We start from the raw sequence: 11,045 nt of genomic DNA on the forward strand, positions 1-11,045 counted from the left end.
CAGTGGAAAGCTTATTTTTTCAGCTGTTGTTTATAGACTTGTGGTTTTGTGGTCCAGGGTCACATATATGAATCTAATTTATTTGATATCGTAATGACAAAAAACCTTCCATTAAATAGTTAAACACATATAGTCTTCAGATATAATAGTTTAAATTTTAAAATATGTCATAAATGTGTCCTAAAGAACATTCACTGAGGCATTTTGTTGTCAAGTGACAAGAAAACCATGAACAGGACCCTTTGAGACTCCAAATGATTAAGTCTTTCAACAATATCAGAAAATCTGACCTTTTTCATGACAAGACAAGGTTATTTGAAGGTATCGATCAAGTGGTAAAACACCAAGAAAAACTGTGTCCTCACTACTTAAGTCAATTAAATCAAGACTTTTGTTGAAAATGATGTAAATGCTTTTCAAAACCAACATGTACATTATATTTCTAAGAACTAAGAACGAGTGTTTTAAAAAAGATTACACTTTTTCGTGGTCTCCAACATGACGGACCCAGTGAAGCTTGTTCTGAGGTAATCTCTAGAAACGTGTTTCTTTGGTATTTTATCTCATATGCCAGTGAGACTCTTATGAGGTCACTGTACGTATCCATGTATCCATGTGTCCATGTCTCCATGTGTCTTGTCCAATTCAGCAAGTAGATGGCGTCTTCCCATAACACACACAGGCGCCTCATCCCTCCTGAAGATAGCTGAGTCACATCTCCAGGCGCGCTCATTGAAGACACTTCCGAGGCTGTATTTCGCGGGGTCTGGCGCTCAAACACAATGTTGACGATCACTCTGAAGACCCTCCAGCAGCAGACGTTCAAAGTGCAGATAGATGAGGAGTTGACGGTGAGTGTGCGTGTCTGTACCCGTGTAAACATGCCAGCGAGCGGGCATGACGCGCTGGGAAACGCCGCGGCCTCCGGCAGCTGCTGCGTGTGCAACACGCGCACGGACAGTCGCTGTCATTGTACAATATTGCATTATAACAGGTGACGTCACAGAGCCGCACATTCTAACGGCCGTTAATTTGAAAATAACGGTCGCGTTGGTCACTTTAACCGTCTGTTTACACTCTCGCCTTGTGGCAAGCCGTTTTAACACCTATTCGATTAAACGAACTAGTCTTGTTTATGTTACATATTACTTATTTTAATTACCAGCAAGTTGTCCAGTAGTGACTAAGTATATTTTGTCTAGTTCACTTGTAAATATTCATTAGATAGGCTACTAGAATGCTAGCTATCCCAGTAGTTAGTCACTAATGCTTATTCATTAGACACCAGTACTTGTCAGTATTCCACAAATAACTATTCTGTTCTGTTTACAAACTGCTAATTTTTGTGTTAAACTCTATGGTGGTTTGTTAACTATACATATATACTATACACATTCAACTAGTTATTGCCTGTACCTGTTCTACTTTACTATTTTTCATTAAAAAAAAAAAACATGTATGTCTGTTACTTTTAATTATACCCGTAGTTACTATGTATTGCAGCTTTACTAATCTGTGTTCATTAGTTACAAGTATGTATGTGCTATACACTAGTATGTATCCCAACTGTGAGTAGTATTATTTATTTTCTCACTAGTTATTTATTTGTTTATTTACTTGTCATAAGTAATGACTTGTAAGAATGGATCCTTTATAGTTTGATAAGTCTTACTAGAAAGGTTGAAAATTCTACTAACAGCTGGAATACACAGCAGTGTATATACTAGTTTGTTTTTATGAGTGAATATTAAAATAGCTTGCCATGCTTCTTATTTTCCTAGAATGACAATGCATCACTGATATGGATTGTTTATGTATTATGAACTGCTATTATTTAAAACTTATTTTTATGCAGTCAGATGATGTGTTGCAGTCAGATGTGTCTTAGTCATTTGAATGGCTAGTGTTTACTATAATTCATTTAGGGTGCTTTGGTTCCTGAAGAGACTTGGGAAGCACATGACCATTAGACGTCTGCTTTCATAATCATACAGTTCATGAGTCTTATTTTGTCCTTGAAAATGTATTCTTTAATTCTGAAGATGTTTCTGATTAAATTCTGTCCTTGTATATTGTAAATACAGGTAAAAGCTCTTAAAGAGAAGATAGAGGAAGAAAAGGGGCAAGATGCGTTTCCAGCTGTCGGTCAAAAGCTAATCTATGCAGGTCTGTTTCTCTGGAAGTTTCTTATTTCTGCCATTTTACTTTTTGCATCCACCATGTCCTTCTTTGGTTTTGATGAGATGCTCTTTGATTTACAACATTGCGTTTGTGTTTTTCTCCATAAAACGCAGGCAAAATTTTGAACGATGATATACCTCTAAAAGAATATAATATAGATGAGAAGAACTTTGTCGTGGTGATGGTTACAAAGGTAAGGCTGTTTTATTTTTCACAATTCTCTCATTGCCTTCTTCAGAAGATTGTTGTATTTTTCCAAGATGTTCAACATGTATGTAAGTTTCTGTGGAAGTCCATTTCCACCACTGAGTAAAAAATTTGTAAAAAGGCAATTGCAAGTTATAAAGAAACACTACACATCTGCATGTTTCTATACACTGAACATGTAATACTTCACATGCATGCATCACCGTTTTCCAAAATTAGCACTTTCGAAGTTTACCAATCCGACCTCATGGCAATTCGTATACATTTTATGAGGTAGCTAATTCGTACAACCTCACTCATATGAATTTGTACAATTTTTGAAAAATCTTATGTATTTTACGAGGTTCGCAAATACGTAGTAATTTGTACAAAGGACCGCCCCTAACTCCATCCCTAAACTTACACGTCACAGAAATCGTACAAGATTACGACTAAGATTAGCCACCTCGTAAAATACATACAAAGTGGTCATGAGATAGTGTTGAGTTTACACAGAGATGATAATAGTTTGTTATTGAATAATAGTATGGCACTTTTAATTGTGAGATATAATATCGCAATTGCGCGTTATAAAGTCAGAGTTGCGAAATATTCTGGGAACAGATCAGTCTTTTTTTCCCCTTAAAAAAACTTTATAATTCTCTGTTACAAGTTTATATCTCACAATTCTGAGGAAAATATCAGAATTGCCTGTTTTTATCTCGCAATTGTGACTTTATATCACACAGTTATATAACACAGTTTTCAACTAAAAACAAAAGCCGAAAACCTTTTCTGCGGGCCTGAATATGCAAAATCTAAAAAAAAAAAATGGCTTCAAAGTTTAAGTTTCTGAAAACAAGTAAAAGTAAAATACATACAAATTGGTCAGGAGATAGTGTTGAGTTTAGACAGAGATGATAACTAAACTGGCACTTTGAATTGTGAGATATAAACTCACAGTTCTGACTTTTTTTCTCAGAATTGAGTTTATATCTCGTAAAAAGTGTAAACTCAACGCTATCTCACAACCAGTTCATACGTATTTTATGAGGTGGCTAATTCGTAATCGGCTAATCGTAATTTTGTACAATTTCTGTGATGGGTAGGTTTAGGGGTGGGGTTGGGGTGGTTCTTCATACGAATTAGGACAAATTTGCCACCTTGTAAAATCCGTACGATTTTTCAAAAATCGTACAAATTCGTAGGAGTGAAGTTATATGAATTAGCCACCTCATAAAATATGTACGGATTGCCATGAGTTCGGGTTGGTAAACTACGAAAATGCAAATTTGTGAAAACGGTGACGTGTTCAGTATAGAAATGCACAACTGTATAGTGTTTGTTTACTAAGCGACAATGCCAACTACTGGCCTGACATGCGTAATACTGTGTATTAAGTCACAAGGTTAACGAGGATAATGACAACGTTGTCGCCTGTACGCAAAACTTGTCAAAAATATACAATTGTTGTGTAAATGTACTCAATGTGCAACAAAAAACTGATTTGGTATAATTACCTCCCAAAACGAGAATGAAAGTCTCACACGATTGTGTTTAACGAACATTAGGCATATAAACACAAGATAACATGACTGCAAGTTAAATTTGCACAGAAACAATGTTGAAGTCCGTTGGCATTTTTCTATAGTTCTCTGTGCAGTTGTGTTTCTTTTCCTACAGCCCAAACCTGCAGCACCGCCACAAGCTCCTCCTCCTGCTCCAGCACTGGCGGCCGCCACTAGCGCTAGCCCTACCACTAGCGCTACCGCTAGTGCAGCCACGGTCAACCCTCCCGCGCATCCGCCCTCAACTCCTGCTGCGCCTCCTGCTGCCTCCACAGTGCCTGTATCGACCCCGACTCCCGCTCCCGTAGAACCAGCGGCATCAGAGGAGCCGCCCGCCCCGCCCGTCACAGCGCCCCCTGCTGCCTCGGAGGCTGTTGTCGAAACGCCTGAGCCTGTTAGCGCGACTCCCGCTCCGGTTTTAGAAGAGGAGAGCCAGGCAGTGGAAGAGGAGCAGGCCATCGCCCAATCAGAGGCCAGGTATGGCCACATCCACAAAAAAAACCTTTTTATTTCTTAAAGAATGAAAATTCCTCAATTTCTCGTCTGTTTTGTTTAGCATTACAGATGAATTGGATCTTTTAGAAGCAGCTGCGTCCATACTAGGTACGTTTGGGTTTGTGGTTTTGTTATAAATCAGGTAAAGGAGAAAAGAACTTGAATTTAAGATCTGTTGCCTGTGTTTTTTCAGTTACAGGTCAAGCGTATGAGAATTTAGTGACGGAAATCATGTCAATGGGTTACGAGAGAGAACAGGTGATCGCCGCCTTACGAGCAAGTTATAACAATCCGGACAGAGCCGTAGAGTACCTGCTTATGGTGAGAGTTACTACCTGCTTTCATGTCGACTTGAAATAGTACCTTGTATAAACCGCACGAAAAAACAAGTTCTTAATGTCCGTTCCTCAGGGTATTCCCACAGAATCGGAGCAGCCGCCACAGGAAGTAGTGCGGCCCACGCCCGTGTCCAACCCCACCCCTCCAGCACCACAGCGACCTCAGCCGCCGCCCGCCGCAGCCGGTGAATGGCCATTTGTTCACAACGTGTGGAAATAGACGCCCATTTGCCCCGCAGCTGCCGCCTCCTTGCTAATTCGATAAACCGTTATTTCGGTAGCACAGCTGATGGCGCGGTCTTGACTATTTACGCTCATGGGCATTACTTGAACTTTGGACTTTACAATGTTTTTTTTGCTTCTCTATTGTGTTTAGGGTCAATTTAAGCCACATTTGATTTTTAAACAGTTTGAAACACTGCTTAAACTATTTATTACTTCTTGAAATTTGGTGGCTTTTTCTTATTTTAAGCCATGAATGGGTGTGTAAAGTTTCAACATGTAGATGTGTTTTGGAGAGGTTGTATACATTTTGGTGGTGTTGAGGTCAAATTGACCCTCACTGGTTTACATGCAATTTGCCAAAAATTAAAAAACAGCTAAGAGTGAGATAAAAACCAGAAAAATGTTATTGTAGCTGGTCAAAGACTAAAATATGAGATACTTGAAAACCTATGACATTTAGGACTCGAAGCTTACTCGAAATTGAAGACTTTCTTTATTCTGAGTTTCAAAAAGTCAGAAAGTCTGAAATATTAGTTGGTTGCTGCACTAAAACAAAAACAAAGTGTGAGAAACCCATTTTACCCTCACAAAGGTTTGAGAAACAGCCTGAAATAAAAAAAAAGAGACATAAAAAAACAACAAAGTATGTAAAACTTACTAACAACAAATTTAGTATACATTTTTAACAGATCAAAATAAAAATAAATAAATAAATAAATAAAAACTTTCATAGCATTTAAATTAAATTCTAATTAAACTAAAATGAAACCAATTTACGTATGTTCATACTGTTTATATTACACAAATAGTCGTAAGTTAACAATAGTCTTTGTCAATGTACAATTTGTTTTTAGCATCATTAATATACTATTTTTGTTTGTCTTCATATATTGAGTTACTTTTTTATATTTTCCATTTTGATTTTCATGTTTTAGTAATTTTATTGTTTTGACATTTTTAAATGTCAATTATATTTATGTCTAAATATGTCTAAATATAAGTTTTTAAGTTTTAGTTTAGTTTGAGTTTATTTTAGTACTTGCTCTTATGCTAAATGAAAATGAGAAAAAGTTTTATATTTTATTGTAATGTTATGTATTTTTTTTATTTTAATGTAAGTTTTTTTTTTTTTTTTTAAATAAATTACTCCGGTTTAACACACACACCATAGACAGAAGTTAAACATAGAATTGTAAGTACAAAAAATAAAAATGACAAAACTTATATATATAAAAATAAAATCTGATTCAAAACATAAACAAAAACTATAATAGAAAATTTTAAGATATAAAAAATTGATTTATTTAAAAGATTTAATTTAAAAATTATATGAATATATCATTCTTATTGTTTAAACATATTACATTATTTAAGAGTATTAAAGTAAATATTTAAATAAATATACAATTATTAACATTAATCATACAATATGCATAATTCATAAATTTATAGTGTGGATTTTTGGCAAATTTCATGGAAACCAGTGAGGGTAAACACATACAGTATAAACAAGTAAACACTTTGAAATGTTAACGTTATTTTTGCTTTCATTTAAACAATAAAAATGACATTAAACAACAAAATAACTACAACTTTAACTAAAAGTGAAAATAGACTATAAAAGTTTAATTCAAAATATGAACATTTTATAAATAGCAAGAAATTGGAAATAGACTATATAAATGAAATATTACTCAAAATATTAACATAAACTCTCTAATGTCAGTGATGCTAAAATAACTATATATATATATATATATATACATATATATAAATCTTAAATAATTAACATTAATACCAGAGCATAAAAAGAATAAATCATGTATTAATAGTGTTGATTCCACCTCCCCTTTCTATCCTGTGAACAGGTGCGGAGTCGGGTGCGGCGCAGGCCTCGGCAAACCCGCTGGAGTTCCTGAGGAATCAGCCGCAGTTTCAGCAGATGCGTCAGATCATCCAGCAGAACCCTGCGCTCCTGCCAGCGCTCCTGCAGCAGCTGGGCCGCGACAACCCGCAGCTCCTGCAGGTGGGTGGAGCTTAGCGCAGAGCTGCAGCGGTCGGACGTGCAGAATCGCTAAATCCGCATTTATTTATTTTTCTGTGCAGCAAATCACGCAACATCAGGAGCGGTTTGTGCAGATGCTGAATGAGCCACACGGAGGCGAGGCCGGAGCACCACAGACCAACTACATCCAGGTCACGGCGCAGGAGAAGGAGGCCATCGAGAGGGTACGCTAACAGTGCAAAGTGTAAATACTGTCATACTAGGGACAGCGAACAGACCAGTGTGAAATTTTGTTTTACTAGTTACCACTTGGCCATGGTAGTGTCACAGAAATTACACAAAAAATATGAAACAATGAGAATTGTTGCCTTTATTTTAGTTAATGTTTATTTTATTTTAAGTAATTTGTTTTGTACGGTTTTAGTTTTAGCGCTGTAGCCAATTTTCAAAGCTGTAGTGGTTTTAAATTAAAATAAAATACTAATAAATCGATTCACTTTTACTTAAAGTCAGCATAAAATAACATTTGCATTCCGTTTTATTTTTAATTTAATCAAAATTTGTAATTTTATTGATATTTTTAATTAAATATTTATATTTAATTTAAAGTAAAATTAAATATATATATATATTATACTATTATAAATTATATAAAATACAAAAAAAATAAGGTATTTCATATAGACTATACTATAGAGACATATTTTGAAAATGTAAAAAAAACTAAACTAATAAAACTTTAACTAATATAAAAAAATATATAAACTATAATGTATTTATGTAACTTGAAATGGTAAAATAAGTAAAACTAAAGTAATAAACAAAAAGAAATAAAACTATACAGACATTTGAAAAATGAACAAAATAATCTTGAACTTTAACAGTGAAAATATAAAAAAATGAAAAAAAAAAAAAACTATAATGTAAAAAAATATATTTAAGAAAACTACATATATATATTTTTTAGCTTTAGTTGAAATGGTAAAATATTTAAAACTAAATAAACAAAAAGTAATAAAACGATGTAGACATTTTCAAAATGAAAAAAAAGAATATATTACAAAATAAAAACTATAATGCAAAAAAAATTTACAAAAAAAACAACTAAACTATTATACGTTATATATATTATATACATGACAAATTGCTAATATCATTATTTAACATAAAATATAAAAATTAAGATTATAATTTATTATCGAAAATAATTTATTATTATAATTTTGTGTCTTTGTTGTTTAATTATATTATACTGTAATTTATTATAATTCAAATACCTATATGTTATTTAAATTGATGTTTTTACTTGACTTATAAAAAATATATATAATGTGCATTAACACTTTGTGTTAACACTTCCACAAAACAAAATGCATGTAATGGTAAAATAATTAAAACTAAATAAATAAAATAATTATTAATAAAAATAATCAAATAAAAAATAAATAAAGTAATAAGTAAACAGTAATAAAACTATACAGACATTAAACATTACTTTAAAAATGTAAAAAAACAACAACCTTATATATTATATATTAATAAATATATTAAACTAACTAAAGACTAACTAACTAAAGATGAAAATATTTTTATATATATATATATATATATATATATATATATATAAAGTAAAAGTAAGAGAAACTAAATATAAACTAAATATTAGCTAAAACTATAACAGTTTATCAATAATAAAACATATATATATATATATATATATATTTGACTTAGATTATTAATTTTTATACTAAAATATGCATAATTTATATGCTTTTATCATTGCAATTAGGTGTGTAGTAATTTGTGAACTGAAAATAATTTATTAATTATAACTTGGTTTTTATTAATTATATTGTATTGTAATTTATTACAATTCAGTAACTATATGTCATTTTAATTTAATGTTTATATTGATAATTACATACTGATAATTTAGCTTTTTAAATAATTTATATACATATATATATATATATATATATATATATATATATCACACACTAATAATCATTTTATTTTAACACTAAAAGTCAGGGTTAACAAAAATTGTAATACAATAGAAAAACTATATATATAAAATATATTTAAATATTAAAAAATAATATAAACATATAAATAATATATTTATTTTCAGCAAGCTGCCAAGGCAGTATTTTTTAGATTTTAATTGATTTTAATATAAATTTAATAAATTCAAAATGATTAAACAGTCATTTTACACAACATGTTTCAACATTTTATAAAATTGCGTTGTTTATGTTTTCCAGTTAAAAGCTCTGGGTTTTCCTGAGGGACTCGTCATCCAAGCCTACTTCGCCTGCGAGAAGAACGAGAACCTCGCCGCCAACTTCCTGCTCCAGCAGAACTTTGACGACGAGTGAACGTGAACCGTTTAGACGCGGCGACGCTCGGGAGGACGGCGACGGAGAGAATGCAAGCGCTAGGCCCCATGTTGTGCGCGTGTGTGCGTGTGTGTGAATGCGTGCGTTAGAGCGAACAGGACGTCGACTGGTCTTCCATGATGACTTTCATGGAGTTTAAACTGAAGCCATGACGTGAAGTTATTATCAGCAAAGCTAATTTTTATTTTTAATTTTTTTCGATAGATATAGCCGATCCTCCGCGACGAGGCGTCCGTTGTCTGTCTGGTTTCTGCTGCTATCTCTGCTGTGTGTGTCGAGTGAGGTTTTATTTATCACAGTTAAAACCCTGCCAAAAAAAACTCTTAAGGTCATTTCGCGCCATTGTTTTTCAGTATTAAAAACGAGACGATTCTGAGTAGATGCCAAATTTAATTTGTCGTCTTTTTCAACGTTGTACCATTTTTATTGCGTTTTGGAGTCACAGTTACATCAAATTAAATATGGCGTCTACTTATGCCACGTTTACTCTTCTTTCCATACGAGTCCAAAGTTTACGCAGTGGACGTCACTAAAACTATCCGTTAAACCATTAATATTACAAATAAACCAAATGTTTTGCACTGCATGGGTATGTTGGTATCTTTAAACCCATGTATAAAATAAGAAAACTGTCAATAATGTCTACAATTATTAGTTCTTGATACTAAACAGCATTGATAGTTGGGATGTGACTATCTGGTTGGCTACTTATTTAGATTTAATTTCCAATAGGTTTATTTCTGTTATGCGATAGGGGCGGTTCAGCCAATTCTGGTATCATTTACTCACACTTCACTTCTTTCTTCTGTTAAACACAAAAGAAGATATTTTGATGAATGTTGGTAACCAAACAGGTGACGGTAGCCATTGGCTTCCATAGTATTTTTTTATGTACTTTGACAGTCAGTAGCTACCGTCAACTGTTAACTGTAACCAAACTGGTGAGGGTAGCCATTGGCTTCCATAGTACTTTTTTCCGTCCTATGGAAGTCAATGGCTACCGTCAACTGTAACCAAACTGTTGACGGTAGCCATTGGCTTCCATAGTATTTTTTTCCGTACCATGAAAGTCAATGGCTACCGTCAATTGTAACCATAGTATGGAAGAAAACAGTATGGAAAACAAGTCATTGGCTACCATCAGCTGTAACCCAACAAGTGATGGTAGCCATTGATTTACATAGCACTTTTTTCCGTATCACAGAAGTCAACGGCTACCATCAACTGTCAACTGTAACTATAGTTACACTTGTAAGTCGCTTTGGATAAAAGCGTCTGCTGAATGTATAAATCTAAATGTATAGTATGGGAGAAAAAAAACATTATGGAAAACAAGTCAATGGCTACCATCAACTGTAACCAAACAGGTGATGGTAGCCATTGGCTTCCATAGTAGTTTTTTCCACACTATGGAAGGCAATGGCTACTGTCAACTGTAACCAAACAATTGACGGTAACCACTGGCTTCCATAGTATTTTTTTTCAATACCATGAAAGTCAATGGCTACCATCAACTAACCAAACAGGCGACGGTAGCCATTGACTTCCATAATGTTTTTTCCATACCACGGAAGTCAGTGGCTACTATTAACTGTCAACTGTAACCACAGAATGAAAAAAAAAAAAAAAAAAAAAAAACACTATGGAA

The 11,045-nt window shown here is 33.5% G+C and overlaps 1 protein-coding gene across 1 annotated transcript; it reads left to right on the forward strand.

Annotated features, from left to right (window-relative positions):
* Nucleotides 1-493: 493 nt before the first annotated feature.
* Nucleotides 494-11,040, forward strand: rad23ab (RAD23 homolog A, nucleotide excision repair protein b). The gene is made up of 10 exons (XM_051101027.1): nucleotides 494-851; nucleotides 2,085-2,166; nucleotides 2,295-2,374; nucleotides 4,051-4,412; nucleotides 4,492-4,538; nucleotides 4,624-4,751; nucleotides 4,842-4,953; nucleotides 6,862-7,019; nucleotides 7,100-7,222; nucleotides 9,263-11,040. Exons 1-10 carry the CDS (start codon nucleotides 783-785, stop codon nucleotides 9,374-9,376), a joined length of 1,275 nt encoding a protein of 424 aa, XP_050956984.1. The 5' UTR covers nucleotides 494-782; the 3' UTR covers nucleotides 9,377-11,040.
* The last annotated feature ends 5 nt before the right edge of the window (nucleotides 11,041-11,045 follow it).

Source organism: Labeo rohita, unplaced genomic scaffold, assembly GCF_022985175.1.
Source record: "Labeo rohita strain BAU-BD-2019 unplaced genomic scaffold, IGBB_LRoh.1.0 scaffold_1207, whole genome shotgun sequence".
Classification (NCBI taxonomy): domain Eukaryota; kingdom Metazoa; phylum Chordata; class Actinopteri; order Cypriniformes; family Cyprinidae; genus Labeo; species Labeo rohita.